The following is a 22,441-nucleotide window of genomic DNA, read 5'->3' as shown; positions in this document are numbered from 1 at the left end:
ACGCCTGAGCTCCAGGTTCCCCCCGGCCCTGGCGCAGAGCAGGTGATCCAGACTTTTGGATTTCCTCTAAGCTAATGGATGGAAAAGGGTATTTCACTATGTCTGTACTTCGCATCTCCATTACTGTGAGTGGTGCTGCACACGTTTTATGATGTTAGGATTGTACTTCCTTTATTTATTTATTTTTAGACTCTCACTTATGCCCTTCTTCCATTTCCCCACTGCATATTTTTTTTGTCTTTTCCCAATTCATTTATAGGAGCTCTTTATATTTGTGGTAATCTCCCCATTCGTTCTTTGTTTCTCGACTTTATGACTGGTATTACTCGTGGCTTCCCTTCTGACGTTGCTGGCCGTAGAGTTAGTGTTTTTTGTTTGTTTGTTTGTTTTAAGATTTTATTTATTTATTCATGAGAGAGAGAGAGAGAGAGGCAGAGACACAGGCCGAGGGGGAAGCCAGCTCCATGCAGGGAGCCCGACGTGGGACTCGATCCCAGGTCTCCAGAACCACACCCTGGGCCGAAAGCAGTGCTAAACTGCTAAGCCACCTAGGCTGCCCAGAGTTAGTGTTTTTAGTGCAGTTAAATTTATCAATCTTTTAATTGATACTGTAATTTTTTTGGTTATATGACAGCTTGGACACAACTGGTGGGATCGACTGTGAGCATGCCTTCAAGCAAGAAAAGTAAGAAAAGAAAAACAATGTTGTTTTGCTCAGTCAGTCTTACAAAAAAAAAAGTCCGAATAAAAAAGACTGGTTGGGTTTTTGTTTCTTAGAAATTTCTATGATTCATAAAAAAAAAAAGAAATTTCTATGATTCTTAAGGATTTTCCTCCGAAGAAAAGAGAATATATAACCTCAATGGTAAATAGGACTTTTAAAGTCCTTACAATCCTGAGATTTGACGGATTTGTGAGTCTATCAAGCGCACTAGTCTGTTTTATCATTATATCTTGAAAAATAATAAAACATACTGTTGTAACAAACAAGGAGAAGTTCTACATGCCTTTTTTTTTTTTTTAATTTGAGAGAGAGAGAGAGAGCACGTGCACACACGAGTGAGGGAAGAAGCAGAAAGAGAGAATCTGGAGCAGGTTCCACGCTCGGTACGGAGCCTGACATGAGGCTCGATCTCACAACTAGGAGACCATGACCTGCGTAGAAATCAAGAGTGAGGTGCTTAACGGGCTGTGCCACCCCGGCGCCCAGCACGTGCCTAATTCTGGAGAAACAGATGTTCATTAGCTTCTCATTTAGTGCTATTGTAAATGAAAGTGTTGCGATGAATTATACATTCAGTTTCAGCATCTCCAAGTCTAGGATGTATCCGGTAAAAGGAAAACCTAACCAACCCACACTGAGGTCCCTAAAGAGCCCACAATAATTTTAGTTTACGGTAAGGCTCCAGGTTGTACGCATCCACTGTCCCCGTGATAAATTCAACCCGTGAGAAACGAGGGTATTAAAGAGGTGTAACTCATCTGATGAGAGATTTAGAACAAACTAGTATATGAAGGAGGGAAGGCGACACTGCGCCTAGTGGGGCAGTTTTAAATCAGATAATTTAGTAGATGACATCAAACTCCGATAAGACCATGTGCAATTTCCTGTTCAATCATCGCTTCTTATTGACGTGGGAGTCACCTTCCAGGTAGGTGGATGCCAGTTCCTTTACCAGGTAAGTGGGCTAGACTCGTAAGTAAGCTAACCAGCTAAAATCTAAGTCTCAGTCACGCTCTGTGCACACACGTGAGCCTGCGTCCCGTCTGACCTGGGTTACGAGCAGCATGAACCCATCACGTGCCGTGCCTCCTGTATTCCTCTAATTTTTTTCAAATAATATTCATCGAGCACCAGCTACATGCCAAAGAACGTGCCAGGGGCTGTGGGCACAACAGCAAGAGACGTGCACAAGGCCGCCTACTGAGCCTCCGAGACCACCTCCCGGCCCAACCATTGTTCAGAAAAATACTCAGAAAACATCAATTGATTGAAATCATACTGAAAATATATTGCCAGAGTTGCCAGATTCAAAAAATAAAAAATACTGTATGTCCCATGCAGTATTTGGGACACACTAAACATCATTCATTGTTGGGACGCCTGAGTGGCTCAGGGGTGGACCGTCTGCCTCCGGCTCAGGCCGTGACCCCGGGTCCCGGGATCGAGTCCTGCATCGGGTCCCCGCGGGGAGCCTGCCTGCTCCTACCTCTGCCTGTGTCTCTGCCTCGCTCCCTGTGTCTCTCAGGAATAACTAAAATCTTAAAAAAATAAAAATAAAAATCATTCGTTGTTCATGTGAAATTGAAACGTGACTGGAAATGTCGTATGTTAGCTGGCATCCTGCCAGGCCTTCCTCCTCAGAACACTGGGCCCGGCCTGGCACTGACCCCACAGCCTGAGCCCTGGGCATGTGTGTCGCGGCACCTCGTTCCTCTACACTCCGTGCGTAAGAATCTCTCTTTCCAGAGTCTTCAAGGGGAGGCCTCGGTGGCAGCCACAGCGAGAGGGCAGTTTAGAAGCTGCTAGAAACAACTAGAAACAACGGGTGGTCGGGAGCCGTGGGCATCCCCCCAGGAGACGGAGGTTTTACCAGTTCTCATGTTTTCAGACATCACAATTTTTCAAAGTTCAGGTCATGCTTCCCAGCAGGCCCCAGGAGCCCGGAGGAGGACCGCGCAGCGTTGGCACGTGGCCTGGAAGCTGGCTGGGGGCGGCTGGGGTGCGGCTGTGTCTGTCTGTCTGTCTGGAGTCACCTCCGGATCCAAGAGCGCGCTCTGCCCCAGGAACTGTACCTCCCCCCTCCCCGCCAATGAGTGAGACAGCTTTTCTTTTTTTTTTTTTCTTGTTTTTGGAGAACTGCCACTCTCCCCACGGGCAAGGCTCACAGATTCCACCGTGGAAAGAGTGTCTGGAAGAAAAGCACGGAGGGAAGGCGGTGTCTCGGCGGCGGCCACGCTGTGACTTCAGGGAGGCCACGGGGAGCGCCCACCCGTGGACCAGCCGGCCCGTGTCTGCCCACGGCCGCCCACCCATCAGCCTCGTCCTGAGCCGCAGGCCTGGGCCCATTGCGGAGGGTGCGCTGCGGGGGCTTTGTCTTTGTGGGGCTCGTGGGCACATGTGCCCCGGGTCAGCCGCTCCCCGCCCACGCTCGGACCTCGAGGACCCACTCGTGTCCTCCAAGCACCGCCATGCGTGCCCACCTCCCCACGTGTGTCCTCACTCCACGCGTGTCCTCCAGGTGCCGCCACCCTCCTCCCTCCTCCCTGACTGCACCCTCATCCTCAGCCACGCATGTCCTCATCCTCCCCCCACACATGTCCTCCACCTACGGCCACGCGCGCCCTCCATCTGCCCACGCCCGCCCCGTCCCTGCCCGGCCCTGCACGGCCTCCAGCAGCAGCAGCAGCGGGCTCCTGCGACTCGGGGCGGGACGGGGCACGCAGGGGGCACGGGGACGGGCCCTTGTGCGATGGGCACGTTCCAGCCTGGCTGTGACACGGGGGCACGACCACGCGTGTCCTAGGGGCCTCGGCGCCTGGCGTCCCCGCACTGACCTGGCGGGATCCCACGCTGCGCAGATGGCACTTCCAGAAAGCTCCGTGTGAGGAGCACCCGGGGAAACCCAGAGTTAGGCCGTCCACGCAGCCAGCCTCCCCCGCAGTCCTCGATCCCTGCAGCACACCGGGGGCTCGGTGGCCTCCCACACTCACCCTGAGCGCCCCCCGTTCGCTCGTGTCTGAGACGGTGGCGGGGATTTCAAAGGCAGCGCTGCGGGGCGAGGGCTACATGGGTGCACGCAGCGCGCTGCACGCTCTGGGGTCCCCTCCCCTGGTACCGCGGACCCTTCGCCCTGGGACAGTGCCCCACGCGGGCCGGCGTCAGCCACCTCGCCCGACCCGGTTCCGACAACCAGGATGTGGCCCCGGGGACAGGCCCGGCCGGCGGCGAGCCCCTGGGCCCAGCCAGGACAACGGAGGCCACGCGGCCGCACAGCTCCTGGGGGCGCGGGAAGCCAGACCCGGGGCGGGCGTAAACACACAGCCCCACGCGTGCAACGTCCAAGCCGAGCAAAACGAACCCGATGGAGCGCGAGTCGGTGAGCGCCGGGCCTCCCGCCGGGTGCTGCCCGCACAGGTGTGCTGCGACGGTGCGCGGGGCGGGACGGGCGAGGCACAGGTTTCCCCGTGTGCGTATGTCATGCCTCAGCAAGAGTTCAGAGCCGTGGGCTCGCTGCCGGGGCAGGACGCAGGGCGCCGCGGTCCCCGAGGGGGCGGCCCAGCAGGCTGCTGACTCACTCCTCGGCCGGGCCTCCTCCGGGCCCACCCTGCGCTGAGACATCAGGGAGACAGAAATCCAGTGTGTCCCGCTCATGAATGGCACCTTGTTCCTGGGGTACTTTGTCGCCCCGGTGCCAAACCCACGAAAGCCACCACCACTCTCCCCACCCCACCCGTCTCCAGTTCAGCCTCCCAAAGCCCAGGCCTGATCTAATTCGGAGTGAGGCTGAGCTCAACGAGAGGACCCAGGAGGGCTGGCCTCAGCCCCCCCCTCCTGTGTCCGCGGGGGCGCCCGGCGCTGCTGGCTGTGGCTGCACAGTGGCCCGAGCTGCCCCCCCCGCCCCCCCCCCCCGCCCCGCCGGCTCAGAGGGCTCCGCCACCAAGGCCCGGCCTCGCAGAGCCCACCAGAGCCAAGGGTGGAGTCTGTGGTCACGATGACCTTTGATCCACGCAGAGGTCGTGGACGCGAGCCCCAGGCTTCCTGATCTGACCGATGAGTTCACTCTCCACGCAGCTGAGCCTCTGAAAAGCTCCACGTGTCCGGAGTTACGAGCAGCCCTCAGACCTCGCCGCCGTGGACGCACGTCCCAGCTGCAAATAAACGAGACGCCGACGACGCTTGCCGGTGTCCTAGGTCTCCGCACATCGCGAGTGGGGCGCTAGCTGCGGGTGATTCCACACCATCTTCTCAAGGCTGTTCGTAGAGGGCGTAGCCTGGATAACAGAGGGGGCGTCTCCACGGGGCCAAGGACTAGCCGGCCCAGTGCCCATCTGTAGAAGGTTCAGGGTCCCTGAGCGAGGCTTCCTCTCCTGCATCGTGACCCGCAGCCCGTGCAGGTATCCAGATGCCTCCATCACTCGCCCGGGGGAGAGAGGGCAAGGAAAGCCAACACAAGCTGACGTCCGGACTGCCTGCTGCGCTACGAGTAATAAAGTCCCTTGTCCCTACCCCACGGGTCTCATGTTTTCTGCCTGGAAACCACGGCAAGCTGACGTTTATTGGATTGTGAGTGGGATAAAGTTACGGACCCTTCACAGGCCTTAACCATACACATTGGGACGGAGGGAGGGACGGAGGGAGCTACGGTTTTCTGTTTTTTGAAAAGCAAATCTAGCCAATCACTCAGGTCTCTTGGCTGGTGGCAGTGATACTTTAGTTTTCCTTTAGTTTAGTATCCTTCCGGGGATAGTCCAGGCATTTGTAACTGTAGGTATCTTGTTTCTTTTTTCCTTTCCAATATTACCAGGCTAGAACTCTGTTTTGCACTCTGCCCATTTTTTTCTTTTTTTTTTTTTTTTACTTAAAAAAGTGCTCGGAGATCTTTCCATATTGGTCTATTTAGGGGATACCGCATTCTTTTTTAAGAAGTGCAAACCAGTCAGTACTACGGCTGTATTACCGTAAGAAACTGGGACCGAGGATATTAGCAACGCAGTCCTTCCCTGGATTGGTATTTAGGGTGTTTCCAACTCTTCTTTACAAAATGCTGCCAAGAATATCCCTGCACATACGTCAGTTTACCCGTTTGCAAGATCTCTATGGGGAAAAAAAGTTTTGGAATTTGACTCGCTAGCTCAAAACCTATGCTCTATTTTAATTCTCACAGATACTTCCGACCATCTCTATGACAACCGTCCCAATATACACCTCCACCTACACCCTTGCCAATACTCATGTCCCCTTCAGTTTTTACCTGTGTGCCAATCTGATAGGTGAAAAGTGAAATCTCAAAGTTTTAATTTGTATTTCTGCTAATGAATGAGATTGAGCACCTTTACATATGTTTAAGAGCCACTTGCATTTCTTCTTCTGTGAATTTCATATTCTTTCACCACGTTTTTTTTCTTATTGATTGCTGATTATTTATTTATTTATTCATTTATTTATTTATTATTTATTTATTTATTTTGGGTAGGAGTGCTCTATCTAGTGGAAAGCATCCCCATGTCTCCTATGAGTTACAAATTTCCCCCCTGGGCTGTTGTCTTTTGACTGTGTTTTAATTAAAAAAAAAAAAAAAAAACACTTTGGCATCTAATTTTAAAAATGGTTTATATTAACCTGTATTTGTGCATGAGTGTGTGCACAGTATCTGTGTTTGCATCACACTTAGAAATGCTTCCGGGTTATGAGACTATAAACGATCCATGTTTACCTCTTGTAGCTTTATGATTTTATTCTTTTATGCTTAAATCTTTGCTTCACCGAGCCTTTTCAAAGTAAGTTCTCAAATCATACCTTAAAATGTTTTATCTTTATTCATAAGGCTAAGTATAGCTAAAAAAAAAAAAATGATTGTTATCTCAACTTTGTGATCACATTTTTCTTATCTCTATCCTGGGCAGGGAGACTTTAAAATCAATCAGCCTTCAATATGGATTGGTTCAAGGTATAGTCCACATAGAGGCGTGTAACATAAACCTCATTAGAGTTAATGTTTTCCTATAAAGAGGACAGATACGCCTCTAGTGGTAACTGGGTAAAGAGATTGTGCTCTGCAATATTTTGAGATTATATCACCTATGAAAATGAAAATGGTCCAAAAGAGGCACATACAGCTTCCTTGAGGAGGAAATTCACTTGGCAGCGCTCCAGGCTGATTCTGCAGCTGGTGAGAAGCTTGGATAATTCTCTATTCTTGTTTACCCTGCTTCCAAGACGCCAAGCCATTTGTTCTCTGTCATTTTTTCTTTTTTTAAGTGAGCTCTATGCCCACCATGGGGCTTGAACTCACAACCCTGAGAGCAATAGCCCCGTGCTCCACCCACTGGGCCGGCCAGGCACCCGTGTTCTCTCTACCATCTTTGGTGCCAAGGTCTCCCGACCCTCAAGAGGTGAAATTTGCTTTCCTTCCTGATGGTTGTATACAATTATAGTAAAAGGACAATTTTTCATTTCTTTTAGGCTTAGTATAGGTGAACACATAGTTTTCAGAACAGTTGCAACCAAATTCCCTTCAAAGTAAGACAGAAGGAAAAAGAAAGGTGCCGCCCTAAAGAAACCAGCTGGAAAGCACCGAGCCTACCATTAACTTGAGAACTGCCTTGCGCCTGAGTCATCTCATCTCTTTAAGCCGAAATATGTGTAATAAATGTCTACTTTTTCTTTTATTTACCGCATCAAGAATGAATAATCTCTGTGAAGCTAAGTGCTAGATTACTTATCACTAATTTTTAAACCTAAGGAGATAAGTAAAGTTGACCAAAATCCATACCCAGGAAAACTGAGGCAAGAAAACACACAATGGGTGGAAAAGGCTTGGTTATGAATTAATTGGATTCATTCTAAGTAATTTTAAGTGACAAGCACAAAAGACATAAAGGGGCAGCATCTCTGCCCAGGAGGTACGTCCAGAGACGTTTCCCCAGAGACGCTACAGTGACACTGACAACTCACCAGGCAAAGGTATTTTGGGACAGTTGTTCCAACCCGGGTTCCTAATACTCCAGTCCATCAAATGTGACAAAGGAATTCCTTTAGATGTATTCCTGGCAGAACACAAGGCTCAACGGCGAGGACCGGACACCTGACGATCCAGAATCACAAGCTACTTAGCAAACACGGGCCACTCTCTTGATTGTGATACAAGAATGGGGCAAGTTTCCAAGGATAAATAGTTACCACAGCCAAGAACAGCTGATGAAAAGATTGCTCTCCAGGTTTTTCCAGAAAGCTATCTGCTCGTTAGGTAATGGTAAAACCGGACGGGCCTGGCAAGCGCTTAAACATTCCAGTTGCAATATTTAATTTTAAATATTCCACGAGGATGCACCAATCACAGCAGTCTGCCTTAGCTGGGAAATGGCCTAACATTTCTGGAGGACAAAAAAAAAAAAATCTGAAAAGGGCAAGTAGCATCCTGAAGTAGAGAAAACCAGACGGTTGCTAGTTAGCTGGCGGCCCGGAGGCACGTCACCACGCTCCACATCTGTACAGGGCAGGACAGGCTAGGCCATGGTTCTCCAGCCAGGAAGAACTAAGGAAGAACCTTCCAGCCGGCTTTTAAGAAACCAACAGAGACGGACTCAATCCCATCCTCTCAGAGTGGGGCCCAGGCATCAATATTTCATGCAGTTCAGCAGGGCTGAAAAAAACTGGACAAGACAGATGTCCCCAGGGTCCCTCAATCAATTAAGGGAAACACACAGAACCAGTGTAATGACGGGGACACAAGACAGCAAAAAAACACGGGCCAGTGTAAAGAGAATTCTAGCCAGGGACTTACAAAACCTGGATATTAGCACAGGGTGATATGCTCAAATGAAGCTTGCGTGGCTTCGCCGTACATGAACAATAAATATTCTTGATTAATCAAAACAATAACAGAACCATTCCAGGCACAGAACCACACAAAAGGTATTATGTCATTAGCCCCTGCTGGCATTTGTTCTTTTTTATCCAATTCTAAGCTTACGATATGTATATGCATCAGGCTCTGAAAATGGGGAGATGCACCTTTTTTTTTTTTTTAAAGATTCTATTTATTTATTTGAGAGAGAGAGAGAGGGAAGGAGAGTGCAAACGAGCAGGGGAGAGGCAGACGGAGAAGCAGACTCCGTGCTGGGCAGGGAGCCCGACGTGGGGCTCGACCCCAGGACCCTGAGATCATGACCTGAGCCCAAGGCAGACGCTGAACCAGCTGAGCCACCCAGGCGTCCCCAGATGAATCTTGTTCTTAATTTAATATTTTCCGTATGGTTCCTTAAAAAACGTACAGCGGCTTGTATACATAAAACATAGCAACAGCTCGTGAAGCAGAAATGGATGAGAAAGAGAAAAGAGGAAAATGCCGAGACATAAAGCAACACGGCACCACGCATGAAGCTGGCGCAAAAAAAAAATACACAGCAGGCCGCAGATTCACCTCCGTGTCCGCTGGCAGGCGTGTGTTGAGGGGAAAACCCAGAAAGTCACACAGTTTATAGTGCCCAAAGGATTGTGCCAAAACCAGAACAAAACAAAGAAAGAGGCAAACACCCCAGAAAAATAGAACCCAACCCTTCTGGTACTAAGGCCAGATAGAAATTTCTCCCATGGATCCCTGTAAGGAGATAAATATCTTGTGCCACGATAAACGACCAATAATCCCCATAACATCATTATAGGAGAAATGACAAGGAGTTTCTTGAACTTCTTTAAAAGTAATTTTTTAAACAAAGCAAAGGAAAGACGCCAAACACTATTCAGCAGGGGGCTTAGGAGGGGTGGCTCGGGAAGGTTGGCTGGGCACCCAGCTGCTGAATTCGCACTGAGGGCAGGCTGACAGGCCTCTGGCCGCGGTGGGTCGGGACCCAGCAGGGGGGCCCCACGGTCAACAGCAAATGTTTCTTAAAGGGTCAGAGAGTAAATATTTTCAGTTTTCCAGGTCACGGGCCTGATTATAAATACTCATCTGTCCCAGCAACCACGAAAAATGTGTAGACGAAGATGCGCTTCCCGGTTACGATAAAGCTTTATTTATCGACACGGGAGCTTGAATTTCATATGCTTTTCATATGTCATGAAATAGAATTCCTCCTTTGATTTCTTTTTCTTTTTTTTTTTTTTTACCTAACCGTTTAAAACCCGTAACACCCGTTCTTAGCTTACAGGCCATAGCACAGCAGGCAAGAGGCTGGAGTTGGGGCCACCGGGACATACTCTCCTGACCCCTGGCCCACAGGGCCACGTGCCCCCCGCCCCCAGGGGTCTCCTTGACTCACACCCATCTCTTTCCTCAATTTCTGTCGATACCCACTGTTCAAGATAATTAACCATTTCCACATTCCTTAGGCAACAGCACACCAAGCCAAGTAGGATGACACCATCAAAAGAATGGCTTCAGGACTTTACGTTCCATGGAAATAAGAACATAATCCAAGATGAATGAGAGCAAAGACATGATCTGGTCCCCAGTCTCCTTGTTAAAAATAAACACACACACACGAAGCAGAAAAATTGAATGTATAACTTTCTCCATTTGAGAGAAAGTTACAGGCTCCTGCGTCTTTTAGAGACACGTGAACACACGTATAACGGGCTGAATCGCTAAACGCGTGTCACGCGTGTGTTGTGGCAGTTACAGCACCAGCTCTCTCAGTGGACGCGGGGCCAGGTAGCGTGTCAGGACACAGTGGCTGCCATCCGGGAAGCAGCCTTCATTCCCCACCACGCAGATGTCCCCGAGCTGCCGTCTGCAGAGGTCCCGGGGACCCGGCGGCTGCCGCTCTCGCTCGGGCCGCAGGAAGGCCCGGCTCGTCCGCGGCCACGGCGCGGCTGCTCGTGCCCACCGCCCTGGACGTAAGATCAGGGGGAGAGGCCGAGCCGGGGCCTTCGGGAGCCCACGCTCGCCCTCGTGGAAACAAGCGCGCGGCAGATCAGAGGGCGCCCCGGACCGCCCACTTCTGGGGTGCAGCCGGGTGGAGCCTCCTGAACACGGGCCCTGGGAGCCGTGGGCCGGAGGCTGCGAGGAGCGACGCCCCCGTACTCCCGCGGTTAGTCCTGCTAAAGGGCTGGGCTTGTGCATCACGAAAGACTAAGAGTCTGTGCTGAGGATGGAAACGCCCGCGAAGCTTCTAGCACACGCAGAGAAGGGGCGCGGGGCTCATGAATGCGCGTCTGTGCGGCGCCCGCAGAGCAGCCGAGCGAGGGCTCGGGTTACAGGGAAGCCCTGAGCCGCTTCCAAGGACCCCTCTCCTCGAGGGGGTGCATTCAGCCCGGACACTGGGGCTTTGTGCTGCTCAAGCGAAACGCTGGCTTTCATTCCAGACGCCCCTGTGCCGCAAACCGGCCGCGCGGCCTCGTCCACGCTAGACATGTGTCGCCTTGAACGGCCTTTGCTAAGCCCCGCGTCCGCTGCAGGCTCCATCACATTCCAGAAGGCCACAGCCGAAGGTCCCTTTCAAGGCACCCGCATCATCCTTGTCGCCCTGTCCCCGCCTTGCTCTGCAGCCGAGAGACGGCAGGTCAGGGGCCTTCAACCTGCAGGATGCCCTTCGTGGCGCCCACGGCCTCCTGGCGTGCGTGACAGCCACCAGGCAGCCAGGGAAGGGGAAGGGACAAAGACCCGAGGGAACCGCAGCACCTGCGGCCCCCGAGGGCAAGCCATCGGGCCTCAGTGGGCCTCAGGCTCCGGGCCGCGGACCTCGGGGACACCGGGCACGCGCGTGGGAAGGCCCGGGGGACCCAGCGGTCAGCCAGCCGCCCCCTGAGCCCCGGGACTTCACGGCGCCATCGGCCAGTGCTGGCCCGGCGAGCCCTGCGAAGCCTATTCAGAGGCCCAGCCCGTGTGCCGGAGCGTCTGCCTGTGGCTCGGGGCTGCTCCCAGGTCCCAGGGCCTGGGATCGAATCCCGAGTAGGGCCCCGCGCTCAGCAGGGAGTCCCCGGTGCCCTCGGCCCCTCCCTTGCTGTGCTCGCTCGCTCACTCTCTTTCTCAAATAAAAAAATAAAATCTTTTAAAAAAAGCAGACCCAACACTGAAAAAAAAGTGGCAGAAACGAGGTATTCATGAGGGCCCCGATTTTGCCATCCACTCAGTGGCTGACCACGCAGCTACTACACATCCTTTGGGGACAACCGTGTCCCCGAGGTACCTGGTGCCGTGAAGACGTGGATTCGGGACTTAATTTCCCCACCGCCGCCCCCGCAACCTCACCGCCCCACTGGTCCTGCTGGCCTGCACACCAGGGGCGAACCGGCCTCCTGGGCTGGGCGACCCCGTCTCCCTGCTGCTGTCGCTGAGGAGACGGCCCAGGCCTGCCCAAGCCCTGGACTTGTCCGACCTCGGACGACAGAAGAGACCACTCCCCAGACGTCTCCTCCAAACATCGTGGAAGGCGCCTTTTACCCTCAGAGTTTCTATGCTCTCCTCCTCGGCCCCTGGGGAAATCCAAGCAATCTCTAGCTGGCTGCCAACATCCGTGAGCCTCGACCTCTGCTTGGGTCAAATTTTTATTGCATGAAAAATGCACTGGTGGCCTGGTCTCCTTTTGTCGTCTACAAATCACGCTGAGTACTTGGCTCGAGTATTAGCAGCTTGTGGAAACGAGTCATTCTGTCCGCGTTTGCTGAATACTGACATAGTGGTCAAGGCTGAGCGATAAAAACTATTACCCGCACTTGCTGAGCCTGAAAACGAGGAAAATTCATTTTCCAATTATTCACCTGATGTCACCGCGGGGGGGGGGGGACAAAAGTGTGTCAAGGTAGAGGAGAATACGTTTGCTACCGTGTGCTATTTATGCTTTTTTAAAAAAGTGCTGGGGAATATCCCCAAAGGGAATTCATTACCGGGGCGCCTGGGTGGCTCCGTCGGTTCAGCGTCCAACTCTCGACCTCAGCTCAGGTCGTGACCTCGGGGTCGTGAGACGGAGCCCGCGTCAGGCTACGTGCTGGGTGTGGAGTCTGCTTGGGAGTCTCTCTCTCCCCCTCCCTCTGCTGCCCACCCCACTCACGCTCGCTCTCTCTCTCTCTCTCAAAAAAAAAAAAAAAATTCATTACTATTATCTTGAGATTTTAACACTAAGCAGCTGCCAAAAATTTTTACAAATGAAGCAGTAATTCTAGGTCTCTAATCTAGCCGCCCTTGCTACTTGGTGTTAAGTCTCATTCCCTCTAAGAAATAAACAACCTGTTAACCCCAGAGGAGTCACTAAGACTTAGCTTCTCCTGTGAGTAACCCTCTAAAGACTTCCTCTGGTCAAATGAGTTCCCTCCTGACTGCGCCCACGAGCCTGCTTCCCGGCCGAGGGCCCACGGCGAGCTGGCGCACAGGCAGGCCGGGAGGAAGGGCCGCCACACAGGCGCTCGGCGCTGCCGAAAAACAAGTCACAACACAGTAAGAATTTTCCGAGAAAACATGCCCCACTCATCAAAACTCCTGATAAATATGCAAATCCCTCCGCTGGAATTTCTAATGTCAAAGTTTTATTAGCTCTCTTCTTACTCAAGTGACTAAGGTAAACACAGTGGATGGTTATACAGATTTTTCTTTTATTTTTTTCCCATCAATACTCAAAACATAGCTTGTATTACCGACCCCATAGCCCAAGAGCTGTAATTACTCGTGTAATTTTGGAACAGACCCTCTCTCTCCGCTGGGACCATGGGCAGATTCACCTGCAGGACCAGCACACAATTATTGTAATGATAGACTTTACGGCACTTCGTAAACTGAGGGTGAACGGGGATTGATGGATTTTGAGGCTAAACTAGAAGTTCCGAGAAGTCCAAGAACTGAGGTTGTAGAGAGTAACTGACGAGGTCCGACTTCTGCCAAAAATAGTTTCATCTCTATTACACACCGTGTAATCACTGGCATCTCTTGTTCTTTTTTTTTTTTTTTTGGATAAACTGATTAAACCATTTGAGAAGGCTTATGGAAGAGTTGATTGAGGTTGAGGGAGCGGGTTGAATTTTCTAAAGGGAAATAGGCTGCCCCATCAAAAAATATTTCAAAATGGGAAACTTCCATTTTTTTGAAGGCTGAGCTTTGGTCTGTATTTTCTGTCTCCATAATGTCAAAACAAAATGCTAAAGCTAAATCGGGGTGTAATCATGACTCATTGATAATCAGCTTGGGAGCGGTTTTTGTTTTTTGTTTTTTTTTTCAATCTATGCAAAATACTTCCCAGTCAATAAAAGAAGAAGCAAAGCTGTAGAAAGAAGTGGGTAGGGCCTCCTTCAAAGGGCATGTGATAGAAGCGTGGGGGAGCAGTCAGGCTGGCCACGGGGCGGCCCTGGGCCTCATCTGCTGAGCTCTCACAAGCTGCGTATCCATCACAATCATACGGGGCTTGTTAACATGAGCTCTTAATTTTTCTCCTGGAAGTAAAATGCTAGGGTTCTTTTGAAAATACGTTTTTAAAGTAGGAACTTAAAGCGTCTGACTCTTGATCTCGGCTCAGGGTCACGAGGTCAAGGCCTGCGTTGGGGTCCATGCCCAGCGTGGACCCTACTCAAAATACATAAATAAGCAAAACTAAAGGAGGGACAGCCTGAATTGAAAGTAAATAATTTAAAGTTTTAGCTTAGCAGAGAAAAGGATTTTAAAATTGTATGAGAAGTCAGTTGGGAATCTTGTGGATTTGGGCCTATGGTAAGGGAGTACTGACCTCGCAGAAGGTGGAAAGAATATAAAGGCTGTGGGTGGGGTGTTGCAATTAGAAAAAAGTAAATGCTATGTTTAGAAAAGACTTAATGACAGAGTTTGAAAGGGCTAAAAAACTATAATTAGAAAATACAAGGCTTTAGTAGCTATAGTTAATTAGGGCCAGCCCAGATCCCAGGCGGGTTATTCAGTCAACACTTGTTGAGTAAATGGAGTACATGGATACGTACGTGGGGCTTCGGAACAAAAAACCAAAAAGATTTTAGAGACCTTAAGGAAAACAAAGTAGAGATCGACAGGACGAGGAGCGGAGCAGCAAAGAGTAAAGTCAGGTTTTGAACAGTAGGAAACACTTGGAAGTAAAAATCATCAGCAGTATCTTGGGTTGCTGATTTTGCTAGAAATCGGGAAGGCATGACTTATCCATAAATAAATGATGACTGGGGAGGGAGTCGACGAATGAGCTTAGGGGGATAACAGCTCAGACTTTAACGTAGGTGATTTAGGTCTCTAACTAAAGTCTGCAAGTGATTTTCAAAGCACTAGCCCAGCATACATTAAAAAGGAAAAAAGTGGGGTCCCCGGGTGGCTCAGGGGTTGAGCGTCTGCCCTCGGCCCAGGGCATCACCCTGGGGTCCTGGGATCAAGTCCCACATCAGGTTCCCCGCAGGGAGCCTGCTTCTCCCTCTGCCTGGGTCTCTGCCTCTCTCTGTGTCTCTCATGAATAAATAAATAAAATCTTAAAATAAGGAAAAGAAGGAAAAAGTAATTATAATATTACTAGGCTGGTGAGTGTAATATTACATCTATTACTATAAATGCTTGGGGGATAAACATCAAAATTTTTCATAACAAAATATGAAAGCATATATGGTCGCTAGATAATTAAAGCAAATCTTAACCTGGCATAGAAACGATCACCTTGGGGATCCCTGGGTGGCGCAGAGGTTTGGCGCCTGCCTTTGGCCCAGGGCGCGATCCTGGAGACCCGGGATCGAATCCCACATCGGGCTCCCGGTGCATGGAGCCTGTTTCTCCCTCTGCCTGTGTCTCTGCGCCTCTCTCTCTGTGACTATCATAAATAAATAAAAAAAAAAAAAAAAAAAGAAACGATCACCTTTACTGACGTAGGATTTGATTCAGTACATTTATGCAAAGCTTTATAACAGGTCAGAGCTATAGAGTTTTATTGCCAAAAGTTAATATTTGGTGCAAGACAAATTGAGCTTGCCATGGTTATGCTGCAGTCCTGTTTTCCTGGTACCAGTTATAGCAAAATCAACTTCCAGAGTAAATCTGAAATGCAGAGAGAGCGGCTGATAAGGCTTTAACGGCAGTCACACCAGCCAACTGATGGAGATCACCGTGTTATCAGAGGAAAGTTAGGTTCAAGTTTTGAGACAGTGGCTCTCTTGCAGAGAAAAAAAAAAGTCCATCTTGTGTACCAAATTATTCTAAGCTGAAAAAATTATTTCGTGATCGAAAAGGCAGAAAAGAGGGGGACCCCCGGGTGGCTCAGCTGTTTAGTGCTGCCTTCAGCCCAGGGGGTGACCCTGGGGTCCCAGGATCGAGTCCCACATCGGACTCCCTGCAGGGAGTCTACTTTTCCCTCTGCCTGTGTCTCTGCCTCTCTCTCTCTCTCTCTCTCTCATTCTCTCATGAATAAATAAATAGAATCTTTAAAAAAAAAAAAAAAGAAAAGGCAGAAAAGAGGAATAAGAAGACTGAATCCATCCAAATCCAGTGTTATGGTGAATTGACCTTCCTGGAAAATTTTATTTGTTATTTCTTGAAGGCAAAGGGTGCTACGTGCCAGTGAGCGTCTGAGAGGGTGGGTGTCCTGTGCCGGGGTGGGCCCGGCAGGGAGGGGCCGGCTGCTCTGGGGACTCTGCGAGCAGGGGGCGGCGGGTGCACCTCGGATCCCGGGCAGACCCCGGAGGAAGGAGGCACGGACAGACGCCAGCAGCCCCCCGCACGGTCGCCCCAGGCCAGGACGCGGGCTCCCGCAGTCCAGGGAGCCGGGGGAGCTGGGCCAGCTGCGGCCCCAGGGGTGCCTGGTGGACGTGCAGAGTCCGAGAGAAGGGGCCTTTCAGGCCAGGACGCACTTGAACTGGACCAGTGCTACGGTTGGGGCGGGCGGGGCACACCTCCCCGGGGGCCCACGCGGCCAGAGCCCGCAGGACCAGCCAGCGCCCCGGCCCCGCCCTGAGCGCTCTGTAGGGGAAAGGATGCAATTAAGTATTTCTTTGATAACTGTGAACTGGATTTTGCTTTGAAAATATGTGTTCATAATTTAGGTAACTTGCTACTTTAAGCACTAAGTCTAATAGCTGAAAAGTAAATGTAAATGATAATGACGAAATTAACTTACAGATGCATAGTGGCGATTTTGTGTCCTGGTTTAAAAATCCAGATATCAGAATATAACTCGGATTAAAAAACCAAGTTCGTGGACTAATTAGGGATCACTTATGTGATTTCTGAGAAATGGAAACATCTTTGTTCGAGTGTGAAATTACTTTAAGGATGAGTGTTTATCCATGAGAAATTTTTAATTGATGTATTAATCATATTTTCAAAAAATATAAATAAATAAATATTTCTGACTGTATTAATCATATTTTCAAAAAATAAAAATAAAAAAATAAATATTTCTGGCTGGAGAGCTGATTCAGGTTTTTAAAGCACTTCTTTTTTTTTTAAGTGCTCCCTTTCTAAGAATGGCACAAATACGGAAGGTGAAGGTATGACATGAAACGTTAATGACACTCAGGGATCGAGAAGAGGCAGAGGTTTTTGTTTCCAGCCCTAACGGTCTAGCTCACATACATTTCCTGCCATGAAAACAGATAAAACGTGCAAGTTATAATAGGAAATCATCTAATTAGAAACATCAAAAGCTGACAAGATAAAAAAAAAAAAAAAAGAAGAAGCTACCAGGTTAAAAATCTGCGAGGAAGTAGGAACCTAAGAGACCAGCCTGCAGGGAGGCGCTTTGTGAGTGTGAGCTGATGCCACAGCCTCACGGGGGAGCGGGATCAGAGCTGGAGCCTACAACGGGCTCCAGTGGGAAGAATAAAAAAAGCCCTTGTCAAGTGAAGCTGAGGCGTTTCAGAGTCACAGCCCACACGCAGGGTGCAGCCACCCACCTCCCGCCCGGCAGGCCGCAGGGACGGTGGGCCTTGGGGTTGGAAGTATTCATACAGGGGAGGCGGGTGGGTGTGGGAACTTGTATTCAAAGGCTGGCCCTTGTGTGCGAAATTCCAACTCAAAGTCCCATCACCTGGGTGGTCCGAGACACTTTAAAGGGGCAGGTTTAGGTCAAAGTGGTCCCAGACTGGTGGTGCCGCCAGACTCCTGGCAGAAACAAAAGCAAATTCAAATTCTACCCCTAAAAAAGGCCATTCGTCCTCAGCCTCAAAGCACCCCTCCGAGTCATTTTTCAGTGGTAATGACAAACGTCCAGGCAAAAATAAGCAAGCACACGAGGAGAAGGGGAAAATCTAAGAAAAATCTAGATCCTACAAGAGCAGATTCGTCCTTTAGTGAATTTTGTAGCTGTTTGTGCAACTACTTCTACTCGAGCACCGGGTGTGTGCACCAGGTCCTGTGTAGGGTGCTGGGCACGGGTGTCACCCCGGCTCCCGCAGGAACAAATCACCCGGCGGGTGCAAGGTTAGTTGCAATGACATTATATTCATGCTCATTTACCTTCGGTCTCAGTGTTTTCCTGGACTTCCCAGCACAAAGAAGAAGGAGCACCCGTGACTATTAACGGATAGATTCTGAACATAATCTCTTGCAGGACTGAGACGGACATCCCTGGTCCCTCCCCGGGCCCCCAGCCCCTGGAGGTGGGGCCTGATGATCCCCTGAGCAAACCGCAGGGCTGCGTGCAGGACCAGAAAGGGGGTGAAAGGGGGTGAAAGCCAAAGATGACTACCTTTCACTGTGGGCGACCACACAGATGATTCTGGGAGAAGAGTATGAACCGGACAACGCTGAGGTTAAGGAAGCTCTGGCAAAAGTCGAGGGCAGGGCAAGTGAAGAGAAGCCGGGCCCGTACTGACGTACGCAGAAGGCCTTTGTTTCCTGGCCAAGCTCGTTGGCGAGACCTTGCGGATACCTGGGTTCCTTTGGGGTGTCCACACTCACGGCCCGCCTGGGTCTTCTACCCACTTTTCACAATGAGGGCTCATGTCATCCCTTCTATTCTCCTGCATCCGTTTGCTCTTATTAAATATTCTCGTGGTTCTTATTTACTTAGCTTTCGGAACGGTATGGCCTGTGCTTTCTGTTCCTTGCTTGCCAAACCGTGGTAGCGTGCTGCAGTAGGAACGCCCACCGCACCCACGCGCGGGCCGCTCACTCAGGGCCTGGGACCGTGCGAGACACTTTTTAGGAGTTATTTACTGCTCACGGCCCAGGAAGGGGCAAGTCGGCCTCACCTCCGCTTTACGGGTGGCTGCTGCGCACCGCGGAGCTCACATCCTGCAGCAGACGGAGCGGGCGCGAGAGCACGAGCTTGGAAGCTGGACAGACCTGGACTCAAACCCTGACCTGCTCCCGGGATCCCCCTCCCCTCGGGACGAGGATCAGCTTGCCCGGGCACAGGCCGCCGCCTGGATGGCACGGAACACACCGGGGCCCTCACCGTGCTGGTTTCGCCTCCCTTCCAACAGTTACTCATCTGAAAGTTCACGTCTTGCCCGAGGGAGCATCTTCAGAGAGTTTTCAAAGCGGCTACTACTGGATAAATAACGTGGTATTGTACACACTCTATAAAATAATGAAAGGTAAATAATCTCTTCTATTTACAGACTGCTTTACAGCTCCCACAGCCCTACACCCCTTCCCAACCACTGGCCTGTTTGATCCTTTGGAAAATATTTTACTATCTCAGTTGTGTTGTTGTTTTTTGTTTTTGTTGTTGTTGTTGTTTTTGTTGCTTTTGTTTTTGTTTTTTGTTTTTGTTTTAGTTGATTGGTTGTCTGTCTCTGGGACATACTAACACTGTCTGAACATGATAACATTGCCTTGAAAAATGCTAATCCAGGAAATGATGCAAGGAAAAAAAGAATCAAGCCTTTGCTTTTCCCTCCAGTCCTCTGGAGGCAGACTGCCTCCTTCCTTGTCCTGGGTACGAGTGTGTGTAGGCGGGATGTTGGTGGCCAGAGTTGGAGGTGCGGCAGTGGAGGGAGGGAGGGATGTAACCCATAGCTAGCTGTCTTGGCTTTTCATGGTCAGGATGCCTAGCACAGAAGGAATGTGCTACCTTCTCTTATTAAAGGACGTCTCATTTTCTTCTCAAGCTCGTGAGAAGAATCATCCTATAGTCTCTCTCATCCAGAGAGTGTGGAAAAAAAAAAAGTCCTGGGAAAGATGTATTCATCCCACACAGTAGGGGCACAACCAATCTTTGAAACCACTGCAGTGACCGTGGTGTACACGGACCATCCTCTGTGGACGATGCAGAAAATCATGTGATGATCCCTGTGAGTCTCTCAAAAAGGCAGCCCAGCCTCACTTCTAGGATAGCTTCTTCAGCAAGACCCACTTCTCAAATAAGGATTATTTCAGAGGAAGCACGTGGGGACATATTTTGTTTGAGACCCCAACTTTTCAGAATATATTTTGAGCCAATATTTAAAGCTTGGGAAGTGTCACAGGTTTTTTAAAGTTGGCTTGCTTTGCCCAGTTGTCTCTACCTGGCCCTTCTGGAGCTTGTTGCTGGTGCCTGGATTATAATCGTGTTGGCTAAACAGAAGTCCAGGAATCCTGCTAGCTTTTTCAGCTGTTAATTTAATCCTACACAGAACACACGCACGCCCCAAACCAAAAAAAAAAGAAGGTTCAAGACAAGTAAATAGAAAAAGCAAAAAAAAAAAAGAAAGAAAGAAAGAAAAAAGAAAAGAAAAAGCAAAGCCTCTGGCCCACGAATGTCTCCCTCTGTCCGACTGCACAGTGTCGGGGATCAGTGTGTGGCCGCTGCTCCTGGACCCTCCCCACTTCAGGAGCTCTTGCTGACTGGGGGCATGGAGGGAAAGACCACCTGCCCCTTCGCTACTAATGCTTGACAAAGCTCAGAACTGGGGAGAAGTCCTGAAGCAGGCAGGGCAGGATTGCAGCCCCACTGCTATGCGCAGCTGCCCAGGGCCGCAGCGTGTCCTCCCTGAGAGGACACCACTTAGGGGCGCCCGGTGGCTCAGCCGGGGACGTGGCCGCCTTGGGCTCCCGTCAGGATCCCATCCCGCACGGGCTCCCGGCTCAGTGGGAAGCCTGCTTCTCCCTCTCCCCCTACTTGTGCTTTCTCTCTCTGTCAAATAAATAAAATCTTAAAAAGGAAAAGAAGATACTGTTTAGAATTTTACAGAAATTAATCAAATTAAATAGGCACTTCACACAAGTGATTTTCACTTAACAACATTTTTAAAGATACTACGATACCGAGTGTCTCCACTTGCACATCGCTCCTGTACGTGGTAGCCGGACCCCAATCCCTCTCCCTCCTGGGGTTGATGCCACCTTTGTCCTGGACCTTCCTGGGGGTCCTGTGGTCCCCTGAAACCACAGAGTCCCCACTCCACTGCCTTCCTCTTGCTGCCCAAGCCTCCACTGCAGCCCCAGCCCAGCCCTCCTCAGGCTTCTGCCCCGATTCTTGGTTTGTCACCTCTCCTCCCAGCCGGCCCAGAACGCACCTCAAAGACAGTCCAGTGGGGACCGTTATAAGATGATAGTAACGGCGTGTATTGAGCACCTACTACGTGCCAAGTGCACATCTAAGTATATGATAGGGGGCAACCTGTTCAGTAAGGGCCACAAGCAGCCTGGGGCCGGCAGTGCCGCCGCCGCTGGGGTCTGAGCAGGGCTTGGGGGCACCTGCTGGGGACCCAGGGCCAGCTCCTCCCGGCTGGGGTCGGCGCCCACCGCTGACATGTCCAGGAGCAGGATCTCCGGGGGCCTGTCCTCGTCGGTGGAGCAACCGGCCCATGTCCGCTCAGGTCTGGACCTCGGGGTCGGGCCTTGAGCCCCTCCTCGGGCTCCACGCTCGGGGTGGAGGCTACTCTATTATTTTTTAAAGCATTTTGTTTATTTATTCATAGTGACCCAGACACAGAGAGAGGCGGAGACCCAGGCAGAGGGAGCAGCAGGCTCCACGCAGGGACCCGAGGCGGGACTCGATCCCGGGACCCGGGGTCACGCCCTGGGCCCTGCGCTGGAGGAGACGCGCCCTGCGCCCCCCCCGCCCCCCGAGCCCCGCTGCTAAGTGAGCAGGGCCGAGCCCCCCTTCCCGCCGGCTCACTCCCGACGAGCCCCGAGGTGCCGCCCGCGGGGTCCCGAGGCCGGGGAGGGCGGAGGGGGGAGGGCGGAGGGCGGAGGGGGGAGGGGGGCCCCAGCGCAGGGAGCGCGGCGCACGGGCGCCAGGACCACACCGCCCGGAGCCCGAGCCCGCGGAGACCCCCGGGGCAGGCGGGTCCGCGGCACCCCGGGGTCGGGCCCCCGCCCCTCCCCGCCCCTCCCCGCCCCTCCCCGCGCCCCCTCCCGCGCCCCCTCCTCCCGCGCCCCCTCCTCTCCGCGCGCCCCCTCCTCTCCAGGCTCCTGTCTGCGCCCCCGGTCCCCGCGCGCCCTCCTCCCTCCTCCCTCCTCCCTCCTCCCTCCCCTCCCCTCCTCCCCCCTCCCCGCCCCGACAGCGCGGCCCGGCCCGCCGCCCCCCTACCGTGCTGCGCTGCTCGGCTGCGGACATGCTGGCGGCGGCTGCGGCGGCCCGGGCCGGAGCTGCTATAAGAGGCCGCGGACACGTCGCACTTCCCGTGACCGGCCCCTCGGCCCACCCTCCCGCCCCGCCCGCCCGCCCCGCCCGGGACCCGCCGCCGCGCCCGCTCGACTTCGCCCCCCCGACCCGCCCCCGCCCCCGCGCCTCCTCCAGGAAGGACTCCGGCCCGCCCCGCTGCTGAGCGCGCCCGGCGGGCAGGGGCCTCCGCGGGGGGGGGGGGGGCATCCAGACCAGGCTCGCAGCCCAGGTGCAGAGGCCGGCGACCCCGGTGCCCCGGGCCCCTGCGCCCGCCCCCAGG

General features: G+C 51.9%; 1 protein-coding gene across 2 annotated transcripts in view; it reads right to left on the bottom strand.

The window, feature by feature from the left end:
• Positions 1 to 22,202, bottom strand: part of PAPSS2 (3'-phosphoadenosine 5'-phosphosulfate synthase 2) — a 48,747-nt gene extending 26,545 nt beyond the window's left edge. For both annotated transcript variants that reach the window (XM_038576044.1, XM_038576045.1), the window contains exon 1: positions 22,087 to 22,202. In XM_038576044.1, the coding sequence (XP_038431972.1) occupies positions 22,087 to 22,113 (27 nt within the window). In that variant the 5' untranslated portion in view covers positions 22,114 to 22,202. The remainder of the gene's footprint in view (positions 1 to 22,086) is intronic.
• Between the last annotated feature and the right edge of the window lie 239 nt (positions 22,203 to 22,441).

The sequence above is a fragment of the Canis lupus genome, chromosome 26, assembly GCF_011100685.1.
Source record: "Canis lupus familiaris isolate Mischka breed German Shepherd chromosome 26, alternate assembly UU_Cfam_GSD_1.0, whole genome shotgun sequence".
Taxonomy (NCBI): Eukaryota; Metazoa; Chordata; class Mammalia; order Carnivora; family Canidae; genus Canis; species Canis lupus.
Note: the sequence above shows the minus strand (reverse complement) of the source record. Positions and strands in the feature narration are given on the sequence as shown.